The 17884-nt window shown below is 39.5% G+C and overlaps 1 protein-coding gene across 3 annotated transcripts in view; it reads right to left on the bottom strand.

Annotated features, from left to right (window-relative positions):
- Positions 1–3501: 3501 nt before the first annotated feature.
- The window catches only part of SUSD4 (sushi domain containing 4), a 163997-nt gene continuing 149614 nt past the window's right edge, over positions 3502–17884 (bottom strand). For all 3 annotated transcript variants that reach the window (XM_075595532.1, XM_075595534.1, XM_075595533.1), the window contains 2 exons: positions 5092–5441; positions 3502–4160 (listed from right to left, as the gene is read on the bottom strand). In XM_075595532.1, coding sequence (XP_075451647.1) covers positions 4132–4160; positions 5092–5441 — 379 coding nt within the window. In that variant the 3' untranslated portion in view covers positions 3502–4131. The remainder of the gene's footprint in view (positions 4161–5091; positions 5442–17884) is intronic.

The following is a 17884-nucleotide window of genomic DNA, read 5'->3' as shown; positions in this document are numbered from 1 at the left end:
ACAAATACAAACACAAGGATGAATTCTCACTGGAGTTATCCTCCTTATTTAATCATTTAGTTTTATCTAAGAAAATTATTAAGTTCTATCATTTCATTTAGCCCCCCCTGGTGTTTTGCTATGTAATGAATTTATCCAGAATTGCTCTCTTTGGAGAAGTTTCAGGTCCCTAATACAGTATCTCTCTCCACAACCTCAAGTCCTCTGAAATGTAACCCTTCTGCCAACCCATTATGCTGATCAAGGAAATGTTGTGCCAAATTGTGAATTTTTTACCTTGTTCTATCGGGCGCGTGGGATTCTTTATTCCATTTACGTGTTCACCATTTCGTACCTTGAGTGGCCGAAATGGTTTCACCAATGTAATATTTATCACATGGGCATTTTATAACATAAACTACATATTTTGTTAAGCATGTAATAAATTGGTTGATTTTATATTCCGGCCCCGATTTGGTCATCCACAATTGATTTACCCTGTGACATAAATCTGCACATAATACATTTCCCACATCGGTAATTTCCAAATGGTTTCCCCAGGAAATTCCTACTATTGGGAACAGGTATATTGGGCCCTTTTAAAGCGCATGGGGCAAGAATGTTTCTCAAATGTTTGGCCTTACTAAACACTGGGTTTGGCAGGTAACGTTGTTTGCAATACAGAGTCCATTTTCAGAACTCCCCAATGTTTATAGATAATCTTCTGAATCTTTGACTCCTGCTTACAAAAATCCATCGTGCCTTTTTATTGAACAATTCTTTATTCTAATCCCCTTTTCTGCTACTGGGGACACCCTATCGATAGCACTGAAGGCTTGGGGTTGTCGTCATGCGCTCCATTCATATGTCTGGCCACTGGGGTGTCAGCCTTATTTCTGATACTCCCAATGTGTTCCAAAATTCTTCTCCTAAATTGGCAGCATATTTTTCCGACATATTGTTTATTACAAATGCATTTTGCCAGGTAGACTACACCATAAGTCTTGTAGTTCATAAATGAATGTATTTCATAGGACTTGGTGTGATCATGGTTGTTGAAACTCTTGCATGCTGATGTATTTACAGGCCTTGTATGTTGAACATCTGTAGGACCCTGTATGAAAGCTATTTAGCCATGTGTTGGCAGTTGGTGGTTTATAACAGCTGTGTACCAGGAGATCATTAAGGTTTTTGGCCCGTCTTCTCACCAGGGTTGGAGTTGGTCTTAATACTTGACAGAGTAGTGGATCTTGGAGCAGGATATACCTGTGTTTTTGTATAATACTGGAGATATGGGGCCATTGCTGGTTATAGGTGCCAATAAATCGAATTGCTTTGGCTGATTCTGTCTGTAATTTAGGGGCAAGGAGGGATTGTCTTGTTGTCAACTTGGCCCTCCTATATGCTTTCCTCAGAATACCCTTACTGTATCCTCTCGATAGAATGCGCTGTGCCAGATCTGTTGATTGTTTCTCGTATTCAGCCATAGTACTACAATTTCGACGTAGACATTTCCCTAGTGGAATTCCATTGATTTGGGATCTGGTGTGATGGCTGTTGGGGCTTTCAGGAGGCTATTCGTTGCGGTGGGCTTCCTGAAGATGGTAGTTTGTAAAGATCCACCTGTGGCCCGTTTAATCTCGAGGTCCAGAATGTTAATTTTGTCTCTCTTAATTTCTGATGCTAGATATACATTGAGTGTATTCTGGTTTAGGCGTCCAATTAACTCTTTAAGCAGTATTTCAGTACCATTCCATAGGACAAACACATTGTCGATAAATCTACACCACAGGACAATATGTTGTGTATTCTGCCATGGGTTCATTAAATACAACTGTTTGCTCCCACCAGCCTAGGTAGAGATTGGCGTAGGTGGGAGCGCAAGTGGTGCTCATAGCAGTGCCCTGTTGTTGGTGATAAATCTCATTATTGAATAAGAAATAATTATTTTGAAGTACAAAGTTAAGCAGATTCAGCACGAAAATATTGTGCTCCTTACTCTCAAGAAGTGAGCACTAGCATTAATACCGACTTGATGTTTAATACTGGTATAAAGTGACTCTACGTCTAAGAGTATGGTTTCATCTTCAATTACTGTAGAATGCTGTACAGACGTTCAAGATGTCTTTAGTATCCTTCAGATAGGAAGGAAGTGATACTACAAACGGTCTGAAGATGGTATCTACGTGCATGCTTACTTTTTCGGTGAGACTATCGATGCAAGAGACGATTGGTCATCCGAATGGAGGAAGTTTGTTTTTATGCAGCTTTGGAAGACTATAGAAGGTGGCAATTTTAGGGTTAGTTACAAACGAGCTCAAATTCTGATTTGGTAATGAGTTTGTCTCAGACCTTGGACTAGTATACTCCTACGTTTTTTCTGGAACCCATCTGTGGTGAGTATTTTATAGCACGCTGTGTCTGATAGTAGACATAGGTTTACAGTGACGTAGTCTTTGGTGTCCAATATTCCCTCCCTTATCAAGTTTCAATATCCCTCTCAGATAGGTCGTGTAGACCTTGGTGGGATAACATCATTTATCTATACTGTTTGCACCAGCCGTAACGCTTGGAATTTAGACAACATGCACACATGTGGCAAAGGTTTTGTGGTCAGGGAAATTTTGTTTACTTTTTGGTCTAAATTCCAAGCATTACGTCTGGTGCAAGTCCAATACTGCACATCACCCAGTTAACACCATCCCAACTGTCAAGCATGGTGGCTGCAACATCATGTTATGGGGACGCTTCTCTTCAGCAGGGATTGGGAAGCTTGTCAGGATAGTGAGGAGAATGAATGGTACAAAGTACAGGTGAATCCTTGAGGAAAACCGGTTTGAGTTCAGCCAAGACTCTGACACTGGGGAGTAAATTCACATTTCAGCAGGACAATGACCCGAAGCACAAAGCCAAAGCCCCACTGGAGTGGTTGAACAAGAGAATTAATGTTCATGAATGACCCAGTCAAAATCCTGACTTGAATTCAATCGAACATTTATGGCGAGACTTGAAGATTGCAGACCATCAACGATCCCCAACAAACTTATCAGAACTGGATCCATTTTCCCGTGAAGAATGGTCAAAAATGTCATCCTACTGTGCAAAGCTAGTAGAGACCTATCCAAAAAGATTCATAGCAGTGATTGCTGCAAAAGGGGTTTCTACCAAGTACTGACTTAAGGGGCTGGATACTTGTGCAACCAGTAAATGTCACTGTTTCTTTTCTTTGCTGACATTCAACCTCCTCATATAACCGTATTCGGTTTAACGTCTACAGCATTGTTTCAAAAACTGTGCATACATTATTTATAATTCAACAAAACGTGACGTTATTGGAAGGGGGTGTAAACATATACAAACTAATGTATACTACAATATGTGTGCGTGTGTGTATATATATGTGTATACACATACTAATCACAGACACATTAGTGTTTATTAGCACATATTTAAATATACAAACCAGAGGCCCTAATAATGTCATTATCATAATTGTACAAAAAAAAACATTGTATGTGAATATGTAATCAGACCGTGGTATTTATTTGCAGAGTGATAACAGCAAATTCAGCACGGGATTTCGTGGTCAGACTGAAAGGGATTCTTGGGGAAAGGCACATATGTAGTTACAGGAATCTGTGGTATATGTTGGGGTTCTCAATAAATTATCTAGATGGTAGGATTCATTACAAGAGCTTTAATATTTTATAGGGTTCTAATGACCATTACATATTTGGGGTCAGCATGACATTTTTGGCTGCTAAACAAGTTCTTATTGCCGCCTTCTTGAACAACACAATATGAATGTGTCTGAGTCCAGTGACGGATGGATCCTGAGACTTCTTTCAGTCATAATGATTTTCAGGGAATTGTAAATAGAAAGGTGGCATCATATACAGTACATTATTGGGCATGCTTCCATCAAAAGCTTCTACAAAGCCTTGTATTTTGAAGAAAAACTGGTCCTTCTATCCTTAGATTTTCTGTTCGTTGGTCTGGTTTATTGCAGATCAAATGGAAGAACGAGTTGCTAAAATTTCTCAGTCACTTCATTTTTGGTGTTAACCAAGGTATGCAGAAAAGAAAAAGAAAACAATCTTTTGCTGATAAATAAGGAGAGTTCTTTAATTACATTTCTGTGTTCTTTGCAAATTACGGTTCTTCGTCCATCAGTGGAATTTCTGTAAAAGGCAAGAACAAACTGTTTTGTAAACCAAATGTAACGGGAGCATGGTCATTTACAGGAGCAAGTTTTGCATTTCTAAACATAAGAGCCTATAATTCAGCTCAGTGGATGTCAAAAGCATGGTGATGAAATTGGTACAGCTGCCACGGGACACTATGCTTTAAATCGGCAAAATCTACCACCATTTTATTTCATATGAATTGAACCCCCTCTTAATTTATTTAATTATAAAAATATTTTACCAGGGAGTAATACATTTGAGAGTTACCTCTCGTTTTCAAGTACGTCCTGGCCACAGAGTTATAAAAAATACATGGTTACATTGTTACCCATGGAAATTAATCATACGGAAAAGCTCTAGAATTCCCAACATCCACTTTCTGATATACAGGTCATTTTGTTTGCCAGTGTAAAATCAATTTCATGGCTACATTGTTTACATCACGAAAATGCTAGGTCTTTTTGTACTGTAACAATGATTGGCCCACCAGAATGAGGCTAACATGGCAGCTACTGTATATTGTTATCCCTGGATAAGCAATAACGTCCTGTGGGTTAAATTGATAATATCTTGGAGATCATGGTTCCCTAGAGCTAGAAATTGCCATAAAGAAAAGTAGCATGAATCACTTTTTTTTTTTTTTTTTTAATATTAGTGCTCTACCCATATTACAGTACATAATTAAGGTATAATCTATGATCCTTTATTTGTAAAAACATTATTGATTCCAATTTGTAACAAATCGTATACTCCATTCATGCTGGAGAAAATAGTTTTTTAATGCAACTTATTTGTGAATATTAAAAATACAAATATTTGGATATTTTATCTGGAGGTTGTATTACATGTATTAGCACTACACTATTTTGATATTTGATATTTTTCATTTTAAATCAAGTGCAAGACAAATACTGTGGATATTTACCATCTGCAATGTCAATACTTGGACTGGTAGATGCGGCCTCTCCGCTGTTTATATTCTGAGCCGCATGTGCTCTCATGTGACATAGAGAGGAGGAATGCAAACTCTGGAGGAGGTCAGAAGAATCTAACAGGCTGTCACAGGTCTCTGACTCCTCATACAAAGTGTTTCCAGTATATGCAGGAGGGTGTGGTTCATCTGTCTGGGTAGGACTCCTCTGGCCTGCAGAGGATATGTAGCCTGGAGGTGTGACATTTAGATCGCTGCTGACAGCCTCATCGTAGGAAGGCAACATGACCGGAACTCCATCCACCACCACAAAGTCAGGTTCAACAGAGCTGTCCTGTGGACTTCTACAAAATGATAAACAGATGAGTTATCGAATGAATAATCTATTCATTAAAGTAAATGTATCTATGAAAATAATGATTGATTGCTATTTTAGTTTACTCTAATTTTTTTGTTTGCCTTTAAACTATCATGATTACTCATGGAAACATTTATAAAATTAAGCTTTAACTTTCAGCTCATTTTGCTGTCAAGTCACCTTCTCTATATCAGAGAAGTTTGAAGACCTGCTCAAACAAGAAGACTTCTCAGCCAATGAGACTTTCAATCCTAACCTTAAAGAATGTGCAATTCTGTGGATTAGAAATGTAAGGATACTTATATTCTGGGTGCAATATAATGGTTTACAGCTCTAGGGAGGCACTTATTAGTGAACTAAACAACGTGACCCAAGCCTTGATCGTTATAGCACAATCTGTTATATGTACAGTCATACTCAGCCAACAATGCCAATACATTCCAATGCAAAGTCTGTGAATTTATGATTTCTATAATGGTGTAGTAAAATAGGACCATGACAAATATCTCAGGTCACATAGTGTGCATATATATGTCACCCAGATCTTTCCATAAAGCAATGCTGCTATTCCAAGTCAACACACATCTGAAATGATGATGCTAAAAAAAGTTATCCAAGCTATACTATTTAAAACGTTTAATGTTGGCATTTAATGGTATATCTGCTGATTAAGGGCCATATTTTCTAACTGTAACAGGGTATGTCATTCTGCCTATCTTTCCCCGCACTGTTATTGTATTGTATGTCTTTATTTATATTATTTATTTATTTATAAAATATTTTACCAGGAAGTAATACATTGAGAGTTACCTCTCGTTTTCAAGTATGTCCTGGGCACAGAGTTAAGACAAATAATACATGGTTACAAATACAGTTGCATAAATGAACAGGGTATACATTATATACAAGACATTGCATGCACAGTTAAAGATAATATATATTGTGGGCGTATGTAACAGTTACAGACCAGATTAAAATGTGTGACAGCCTTAGATTTGAAAGAACTTAAACTGGTGGTGGATGTAAGAGTCTCTGGTAGGTTGTTCCAGTTTTGGGGTGCACGGTAAGAGGAGGAGCGGCCGGATACTTTGTTGAGCCTTGGGACCATGAACAGTCTTTTGGAGTCTGATCTCAGGTGATAGGTGCTGTATGTGGTAGGGGTGAGGAGCTTGTTCAGGTAGCTGGGTAGCTTGCCCATAAAGAATTTGAAGGTAAGACAGGAAAGGTGAACTTTGCGCCTAGACTCGAGTGATGACCAATCTAGTTCTTTGAGCATTTCGCAGTGATGTGTGTTACTGTATAGTTGCATTGGAGAACAAAACGACAAATTGAATTGTAGAGAGTGTCAAGTTTGCTAAGGTGGGTTTGAGGTGCCAAGCCATATACTATGTCTCCATAGTCAATAATTGGCATTAGCATCTGCTGTGCGATACGTTTTCTGACCAGGAGACTTAGGGAGGATTTGTTCCTGTAAAGTACCCATAGTAACGCCATAAATATACATAGCGCTTCACAGTAGTAATACATGTTGTAATCATATAAATAACAAATAATATAAATAACAGGACATGGGAATAAGTGCTTCAGACATAAGAGTAACATTAAGGAAGAGGAGTCCCTGCTCGAGAAGCTTACAATCTAATTGGTAGGTAGGGGAACGTATAGAGACAGTAGGAGGGAATTTCTAGTAAGTGCGTCTGGAGGGGGCCAAGCTTTATGTATCGTGTCCAGGATTATCCAGTGCTATTCATATGCTTCTTTAAGCAAATGTGTCTTAAGGTGGGTCTTAAAGGTGGATAGCTGCAGGCTATACAAGGTTAATCTTGTGGGTTTGTCACCCCACCCATGCTTCTCTATGATGGACAGGAGTAAGGTGGTGACTTATGGCCTGTATAAGCCTATCAGGGATAGGTATAGACCATGAGCCCACCCCTTCTATCCTAATTAGGGGAATGCCAAATTTTGTCAGTCCTGTTCCTGCTCTGGAGGAGAGAGGAAGCAGTAGAGCTATCAGCCTCTCCCGTGGCGGGATGATCGTGTTCACCCCCAGTCTTTGGACTGGGGAAATATCTGATTCAGCCACAGATGCTCTATACTACCAGGTGCACAGCATCATCCAGAGGTAAGGAGCCTCTAAGACCTTGCAACGCTGTGAGAAGATCTGCAGTGGATGTTCCCCAATAAAGATCCTGCTCATAATATACCTCCGTCTGAGTATCAGTCCTTGGGCTGAGGGGAAAGAGTGCAATAGTGGGGGCTGACCTCTGAACATCCTGGAGCCCACTACTGCTGGAAGTGCTAAGCACCATGAGAAGAGCTCAGAGAAGAACCTAAGCCTGTCCAGATCTCCCACCATCACAGATCAGACTCGGCTCTCCTGACCATAACAGGTATTTGCACCACACACTAGGTAGCAGAAACTGTGTATCTCCCAGAGGGTGGGGGAAACTGCTACATAACCAATCTTCTGCCATAAGACATTTCCGGCACTGGAATACAGCCACTCAAGTCAATAGTTTGTACGGTGACTTTCCGTGCCAGAAGGTCTTATGGCAGAAGCCTGCATAGTAAATATGGCCTATATATCTTTGCTGATGGAGGGAATTGCATCACAAAATTTGCAGAACAAAACCAGATGTTCAGCATTTGAATAAATATGATGCTGTATCAAGACCAACATTATTCTTCGTTTTCTTAGGTACAAAGTGATAGGGGTTACTGAACTATTAATTAATGTTCATAACGTCATCCATCAATATTTAGGGGACTAATTCAATATGCTCTAGTGCAGTTGATCACACTATGATATTGCATCTGATTCAGAGCATATTGAATTAGCCGTAGATCCTTATTTTGTCAATTTGACTTCCAAAACGTTCCCTTCTTTTCACTACAGGGGAGCACTTGGCATCCAGATAAACGCTATCCAAGGCATTTCACAAGACCTATGATCGCACCATCAGGTATATGTACGTGCCCAGCCCCAATTGATGTTTCTTCTAAACCCTTATATGAGCATCATTGAAATTGGGGCTATGTGTATATGAATTGGGGTCTATACTCAGAGACTATGTATAGCTATGTACATGAACACTAAACTAGCGTTCCACCATTTGAATTGATACATTAACAACTACTAATATAGGTTAGATTGTGCAAATAGTTTAAGGCTGAAAATAAAACTTCTTGTTAATAAAAATGAAAATTATACTGACAGAAAAGACTGGATTATGAATAGGAAAAAACTCCAGAAAGCGTTTGTGTGCCCAAGACTCTTCAATGATTCCTTAGAGCACGCAATGTATGGGGCTGTGCACGAGTATAATAGATAAAAAGAAAATAGAAACCCCAGCTGCAGTCAGGATTAACATTTAATTGCAAAAAATGAAAAAGCACATACACTAATACATAGTCAACATGTATACTCTTGACAGGTGGCAGGAATTTATTATAAAATACATTAACTCCAGAACCTAATTTTGCTATATACTTTCTCCAATCAATGACACCCCCAATCAGGCTCTCAGATCTGCCATTGCCCCTCAACTGCGTGAGCCGCTGTTTTAGGTCAATAAAGCTGGTGGGAGAGCTTTTTCAGGAACCGTTCCAAGACTGTGGGATAAGCTCCCTGCTGCTTTAAGAAATCAGGAAGCTTTACTTCCATTCAGAAAGGAATTAAAAACCTTCCTAAACATGGCAAACAGACCCTAATACCCCAGCAGCCAGCTTTCCTGCTCCCATTCATGTTTCCCGCCCTTAGTTGGTCTTCCTCGTTGTTCCCCTATAAGTTTTCAGTAGTTCCCGCTTATAGGTCTGGGATGGGTGTCCTCCCTAGGTTCCTACACCCGCTCCAGTACCGAGTTTCTTGGCAAGTAGCACGTTAGAAAACATTTTAAATAAATAAACAAATGATATACACTAAAGTGCTAGTGCTTCTGTGTGGGAGTGCAATTACTCAAGTGCGTCTTATTTGCCTATTCACATACAACGGCTTACTACATCTGTTATTGCAAATAAACCTTGTTTGACAAAAGTTACTGAAATTTGTTATCACGGGATAGTTGTATAAACTTGTAACACCGCCACACACGGTTTCCGAACCCAAAGTGACACGTGATTTACCATATGGGGGTGTTGAAGTAACAATCTTAATCCCTCCTTTGCGTTACATTTCATTACACACAGTATAAACGGCATGTGTTCTCATCACAATCATTTAACACAGAGACAGGGAGCTGCCTCCTAATAAAGAGATTATAAATTGGATACTTAAGTCATTTTGAGGCAGCAATCCCCTGACGGAGCATCACCACTTCCCCTGCTTCATGTCATCACTTTCACTGAGTAACAGCCTAATGTCCGGTCTGTTTGCATGTTAAAATATTCATTCCTTCTAGCAGCAGCTTTTTTGTCCACCTCCCAACACCTGATGTGCGTTTCGCACATATTTGTACTTGTATATTTGGACCACACCTTTTTCCTAGTGTTTTACATTTGGTTTATGAACAATACAGCTAACCAAGTCTCCATGTGATCTTTTCATTTTCTTGAGAAACGATAACGTGCTTCAACAGGAACTTCCACATTTGGCATCTTAGGCCTTGGGAAGTGTGCCACATAGATTGAGAATTCGTTTAGGTCCGACGTTTTGTTTAGGTTCTTATTTATTTTACATGTTAATATTCCTTGCGCAGATATAAACTTAGTTTGTCTTCTTTAAAGATTTCCCAATATTTATTTAATCCTTGGGGCGCTTTCATTGCACCTGTTGATAAATCGAACATCTCCTTAGGCTACCCGATCACTTACATTTTTCTCACTCCTGGTGTCTACATGGCCATTTCCGTCCACATTTTATCTATATGTAACCCATGTCCCCCCCCCCCCCCCAGACGCAGATCGCTATCAAGGGTGTAGTGAGGCTGGCTACGTGTACTTGGGTGGTGCGTACCTGCTTGGAACAGGAGGGCCTGAGTCTCCCGCGTTGGTATTGGGGACAACAGGACCAGGCTTCTGGGGTAATCACCTTCATTCTTTAGTGGTGAAGCGCCTCCATTCTCTATAAGCCCCAGGGATGTGGGGTAGGACCCTTACAGAGAAAGAACCCTGGTCCCAGGGTGAATGATCCAACTCACACAGTCTCTTTGTGTAAAACAGCAGCAATAGTCTTTATTCTTTGGTAACACAGTGAGGTAGTACACAGCAGTTCATGCAAAGAGTAGCTCATAGAAACAGTCTCCCAATGTACAGGCGTCTCTCTCCTCTCCTTCCCTCCAGATGTATGCTTCCCAGCAGGATGGGAAGAATGGGGCCTCAATACCCCTGCCTCCACCCCACAGGGTAGGCCCTAGGAGTGAGGCTAGATATCCTTCCCCTCACCCCCTAAATAGGGTGAGGGGCAGTGGTCCACCTCTATAGTCCTGTCCGCTCTACTCAGAGGGGCTCCTAGGTCTCTCCTACAAATATCACTCTCACGTTGAGCAGGGCCTCTCAGGACAGGCATGCGCTCTGCTGGGTTTTACTACACTTCAGACCAGCACTCTCCTCTGCTCCAGGACATCACTCCACATACTCCCTCCAGGCTCTCCAGACTGCCAGTCCTGACACTCTACTCTCCAGACTCTGCTCCAGCTCAGACTGACATCCTCACAGAACTGAGCATTCAGAACTGCCACCTCCTTCTCTCAGCTCTGACTCAACTCGCACACAAACTCACAGAACCAACTGCCTCAGACACACACAGGACAGCCCACTAAATAGTCAGCCCTGCCCCTCATGATGTCAGCAGGACCTCCCCTCTGTCTAGGCCTGCACAGAGTCAGGGGCCCGCCTCCATCACTCCAGGCAAGGCTTGAAGGGGGGAAAACCCATGGTTACTACTGGCGCCTGCCCTTACCAGGGCTTACTCCAGTAGAAGGATTAGTAGCCCGCTCTTACTTACAGGGGCTACATATATATCTTAGTATGTTTTGTTTCCCCTTTCGTTGAAGAGCACTACATCTATAAATTAAATTATATTGGGGTCAGTGTTACAGGTAAAGGGTACATTTGAAGAAGCAATACTACTTCCTCCCCTTTTCCCCCTTATTTTTATATGTAAAGCACGTGGCAATGTATAATTCTGCATGCTTACCTAAGCTGGCAATTGTTTGGTACAACTGTTATAAGTCTGTCACTAACAAAATGGCCGCCTTCTAACTTTGTGCTGCAGCTGATATGTAACATTATATTACTAAGTGTAACACGTTGTCTATTACTCTGAAAGCTGTAAAAATAAACTGCTGTTTGGAACACAGAAACTGTGATTTGTTTGTGATACCTTGTTGCCAAAAAGCAAGGTTCAAAAAGGTGTGTGTGAGAGCCTACTGTATTTCAAAAGAGGAAGTGGATATGACTTGCCAAAGAATGATCAGTATATTAAAAAAAATCATAAAAAATGGCATTAGGAGTTAAAAAAAAAAAATCAGGCAGTATTATCTAATACTACAGAAGTGATTTATTTAAAAAAACAAAACACGTACAGTAGGATGGTTCATGTTTTCTGCTTTAAGTCATTTTTGTTTATGCAGTTTATAAATTAATCCAATGTTTCCTTTTCTTTCTTCTGCATCATAAGCATCAATAAACTTCCCTTCCACCGTATGTTTTTAAGATACCGTATTGGTTATTTTTCCTTGTTTTAACTTCTTCCCAATGTCCCATAATTAAATTTGCAGTGTTTCAAAATAAAAATAATTGTGTTAGCATAAATAAAATAGAGCTTGTAATTAAATCTTTCTATTCCACAGCAAAATGGTAATGAAAGTCTAAGAAATGCTTCACAGCTGCTGCTCGCTTAAGTGGGATACATGTGTACAAATATTGTACAAACAGCTCAAAAAAAATATATCTTTCTCCCAGTAAATCTCATTCAATAGTTAGAGTAAATGGATTGTATCTCTGAGATACAGTAGGAGGGTAATGTTTGAACTGTGAGTTGTAGAGTGATGTCAATGTCCTCAGATAAATTACTGGTGAGTAAAGCTATGACCAAAATAATAGGACACCCAAGAGAATCTATTTGTTATTTGTGAATTTGTAGAAGCAATAGTATGTGTGTGTTCATTAGTTAGATATAGGGATAGAATGTGTGTGTTCATTAGTTAGATATACTGTAAGGATAGAATGTGTGTGTGCATTAGTTAGATATAGGGATAGAATGTGTGTGTGCATTAGTTAGATATAGGGATAGAATGTGTATGTTCGTTAGATATAGGGATAGAATGTGTGTGTTCATTAGTTAGATATAGGGATAGAATGTGTATGTTCGTTAGATATAGGGATAGAATGTGTGTGTGCATTAGTTAGATATAGGGATAGAATGTGTGTGTTCATTAATTAGATATAGGGATAGAATGTGTGTGTGCATTAGTTAGATATAGGGATAGAATGTGTGTGTTCGTTAGTTAGATATACAGTAGGGATAGAATGTGCATGTTCGTTAGTTAGATATAGGGATAGAATGTGTGTGTGCATTAGTTAGATATAGGATAGCATGTGTGTGTTCATTAGTTAGATATAGGGATAGAATGTTTATGTGCATTAGTTAGATATACAGTAGGGATAGAATGTGCATGTTCGTTAGTTAGATATAGGGATAGAATGTGTGTGTTCGTTAGTTAGATATAGGGATAGAATGTGTGTGTTCGTTAGTTAGATATACAGTAGGGATAGAATGTGCATGTTCGTTAGTTAGATATAGGCATAGAATGTGTATAGATTTTTGTTAAATCATGACACATAGTAATATGTCATGTGTTGTTGTTCATCTGAGGTTGTATTTACCTAATTTTAAGACCTGCTAAGGAACAGATGATTGTTATGTCCTGATATGTAAAACCATAGAATTCAAAGAGGGTGTAATTTCTTTTTCACACAACTGTATATGCTCAATTTCTTTTTCTTCCATTTATTGCATACTGGTACTACCTTTAAGGTTTTTTTTTTTATAATCTTTGTTTCTAAATAGATTGTATAGATCTGAGATTGAGTATTTCTCCTCCCTCACTCCCACCAAAGAAATCATCAAAAAAAAAAAAAAAAAAAAAAAAAAAAAAATATATATATATATATATATATATATATATATATATATATATGACAAACAGAAAAAGAAAGCAGCGCCTCTGCTTATGGTTAATCCAGTGTATATGTGTAAACTTACTATAAATAATAATATATCTACACAGTGTTAACTAATTATATTGAATGACTTAAATATTTAAATCTAACACAATTCTATATAAAACCTATAAACCATATAACGAATAATACATATAACTAAATAACAACATGTATAGGAAAAGGCAAAAAAGTGGTAAACCAGTCCTCAAAATAAGTCCAATGAAATTGTGGGTGCTGGTGTAGAGGGTCTCCGGCTGCTCTCAATATGGACAAACCACGTCCACAGGGAATCTAAAAGGAAAAAAGGAGGAGAGAGCGCACGCCCATAGCGTAAAATTGTATATTTAATGAGGGGAAGGGGAGGAGGGGGTAAAAAATGCACTTACAAAAGTACAATAAAATCAAGCATTGCGTGATATAATCACCACCATCCGGTTAGTACTGCATCATCTTGGGGCAGTCCCAATCTTGCAATATACAGGATCGACGTCCCAGCAGGTATCCAGGGCAGGTAATGCTGTGTAAGAGTCCTGGAAAGTGGCTCCGTATGGTAAAAGCCTCTGTAGCACTCGCGCATGGATCAGTCTGCTCCAGCGATCGGTGATGACGTATATATATACACACACAGAAAAATATTTTACCAGATGGGGATCCAGGAAAAACGAGACAGCACACAGTCAGGGAAATCCAAAGTAGATGTATTCAAGACAAATACATAGGCACTGCATCCAACGTTTCGGTCATCATACAGTGACCTTCCTCAGGGACGTGCAGTGTGTGAATGCTAGTGTATACCCTTATATACCCACATCAATTACACCAAAGTGATAAATAATCATGCTCACCTGTGTTTAAAAGCAAAAAAACGCCAAACTCTTGTATTACTAGCTGCTGTGGACCGCAGCCCTATGCTGGAACGCACCACCATCTTAATCAGGAAGTAAAAAACAGTGCTGGTGTACTATGGGTGCCCACAAGGCTCATTCGATCCTATCAGGGTCTACTGAGCATGTGCAACACGAGTGCTATGTAATACAATAGGAAAGCCTCTATGTTGATGAATAAACAGTTCAAAGCTATCTAACAACCCAAAAACATGTTGCTATATCTATGCAAACATCCATGGGGTTAGCACAGCAGTCCTGGCACCTCAATTCAACTATAGCTACTCGTGTGCACCTTAAAGGGCCAGTGTAATCACAAATGTGATACACTGCTGCCCAATATATACTGCGCATGTGCACAGCACAATATGAAACCTGTGGACGAGGTCCAATATTGGCTCACAGTATACCACACCATCTACTGTTTAGAAATTCCTTTATGCAAAAAAGCATTTATATTGAACTAAAGGGCCACAAGACACACAGCAGAAGTATACATAAACACACCATTTGCTATAATGTAAGGCATTAATGAGTTATAATGTTGCCATGGCTTCACCTACATGAAATAAGCAAGTACATAGATATTGATTATATTAAATATAATAAATATAATAAAACTGATTGCATATAACACAAGATTATATAGAGATTGATACTATGCACTTTAGCTATAGTGCATAGAGGAAACGCATGTAAGTCTATAATAAATATATATACACATATAGCACAATACATTTCATTAATTACATAAAATTAACTTACACAAACTCTATTTCTCTCATGTATAACGCAAAGAAAAATCAACATATTATATTGATAAACAAAGCCCATTAAACATGCCACCAAACAATATAAGTGCCTGTGTAAACAAAAAACCATGTGAATAAAAAGTGAACATAAAGTATCCCAAAACAGAAGGAATCTGTCTGCAATAAAATATAATCATCACAAAAAGCATCCCAAATGCAATTCTTCATTAAGGCCAAATGGAGCCATAGTCCGAAGTTCAAAAATGTGTCTAGCCTCACTTTGTAATAAGAGTCTATTTCTGTCCCCCCCTCGACTGGGCACTGGGATTTGCAAAATGGGCATACATCTGAAGGTTGCCAATGAGTGTTTTTGATCTCTAAAGTGCTTGGCAACCGGAAGGCATTTGAGCTCCTGGTCATTTGCATCTGATGACAGTGCTTTGCGTATAGTTGACCTGTGAATGGCAATACGTTCCTTTAACATTCTAACTGTTTTTCCAATATAGACCAACCCACAAGGGCATTTGATCAAGTATATTACAAACTTGGATTCACAGTTAAGGAATTGTTGTATTTTAATCTTCAACCCACTATGTGGATGACAATATGTTGATCCAACCTGCATGTATTGACAGTTTGTACAACCCCTACATTTGTAAGAGCCTGGTTTGAGAGTTAGCCATGTATTGCTTTTGGCATATTTTTCAACTGGATCGGATTGAGTAATCATGTCTCCAATTGAGTGTCCCCGCCTGAAGCAAAACAGAGGTGGTTCTACAAAATGTTGTCCAATCTTATCATCTTGTGCGAGGACGTGCCAGTTCCGCTTCACACTGCGTTGGATTTGTGTAGAAGCCGTACTAAATGTACTAATCACATTGAATCTGGTCTTTTGTTCCACCTTTTGATAACTGCTTCCCAGGGATTTCTCATCCAGTAGTTTAACTCTGTCCAGTGCATACTTTACATCTGCAGGGCTGTACCCCCTCGCAAGAAAACGATTTGCCATTGACATCAAGGCTCCCTCCAATAGACTTGGATCACTCGTAATACGTTTCACCCATTGGAGTTGGGAATAGGGTAAAAAAAATTTGAGAGGAACCGGATGGTGACTTGTTGCGTGGAGTATGGTGTTCTTGTCTGCTGCCTTCTGATAAAGACGCGTAGCCAATCTATCGCCACTCTTGTACACCATTGTGTCTAGGAATGATATTTCCAGATCACTGTAACACATAGTGAATCTTATTTTGGATGGGATATGATTCAGATGTTCCAAAAAGATGTTTAATTCAGTATGGTTCCCACTCCATAAGATAAAAATGTCGTCGATGTAGCGTAAATACATTTGTATGTGCTGTGCATATGGGGCATCATGTAAAATATGGGTTTGCTCATAAATGTCCATATATAAATTGGCATATGAAGGTGCCATGTTAGAGCCCATGACTGTCCCACTCTATTGCAAATAGTATGTCCTCTCAAATCTGAAAAAAAATTTGTTTAGAATGATTTCTACAAGAAGTAGAAGGAACTCTGATGGTGGCCCACCTGGTGTAATCCTATTCGTCAATTTGCTCCGGATGGCATCCAAACCCTCACAATGTGGGATGTTTGTATATAGGCTCGTTATATCAAGCGTAACCAATATACTGTTAGATGGATCAAACGTCAATGTATTGATACGCGCCATGAAGTCTTTTGTATCCTTGACGTATGTGGGCATACATGTAACCAACGGCTGCAGGTGGAAATCCACATATTGGGACAGTGGATGGCATAATGAAGATCTAGCAGAGATTATTGGTCTGCCCGGTGGATTGGTGACAGACTTGTGTATTTTTGGGATGATATAAAAAACTGGCATTTTTGGATGCTGTTGGGTGAGAAATTTACCAGTATCCTCTGAAATCCACCCATTCACCATTCCCAATCGAATAATTGAATCCACCTCAGCTTTATAAGACAAAGTAGGGTCTTTTAACAGACGCATGTATGTTTCTGTATCACCCAATTGGCGCAAGACCTCGTTCTTGTAATAAAGATAGTCCAAGATAACAACCCCTCCGCCCTTGTCGGCAGCACTAATGATAATATTTTTATTTTGCCTCAAGGTCTTAATTGCCTTCCTTTTATCCATTGTGAGGTTTTGAAAGCTAGTTTTATGAGACTTTAACATACCTCTGGTTTCTTTGCTCAACAAGTTCATGAATGCAGCGATGCTGTAATTGGACACTTGCGGGTCAAATGTGCTCTTTGGTTTAAAGCTGGTGCTAATCGGGTCAGGTGTGGGGGACATTACAGGTCTGGAAAAAAAATCTTTTAATTTCAGATGACGATTCAATTTAAAAAGATCAACTTCCCATTTGAATGGGTCTTGTTTATGGGTAGGTACAAAGCCCAATCCTTTGTGCAGGATGTTCATCTCGGCCACTGTAAGAATATGCGAAGAAAGATTGAATATTACCGTCTCTTTGGCAGTTGTTTCGATCCCCTTCCTCTGTTTGGATAACATTCGGGATAACGCCTTCTTTCTGCCTCCTCGCCTGGTCTTCCTGCAGCATCTGCGGTCCCCGGGGGGTGGCTTTGTTCTCCCGTCTGGTCCTTCGTCCAAAAAAGACGGCTCTGTCGTT

Source organism: Ascaphus truei, chromosome 4 (assembly GCF_040206685.1).
Source record: "Ascaphus truei isolate aAscTru1 chromosome 4, aAscTru1.hap1, whole genome shotgun sequence".
Lineage (NCBI taxonomy): Eukaryota > Metazoa > Chordata > Amphibia > Anura > Ascaphidae > Ascaphus > Ascaphus truei.
The sequence above is the reverse complement of the archived record's forward strand: the minus strand, read 5'-3'. Positions and strand labels throughout refer to the sequence as shown.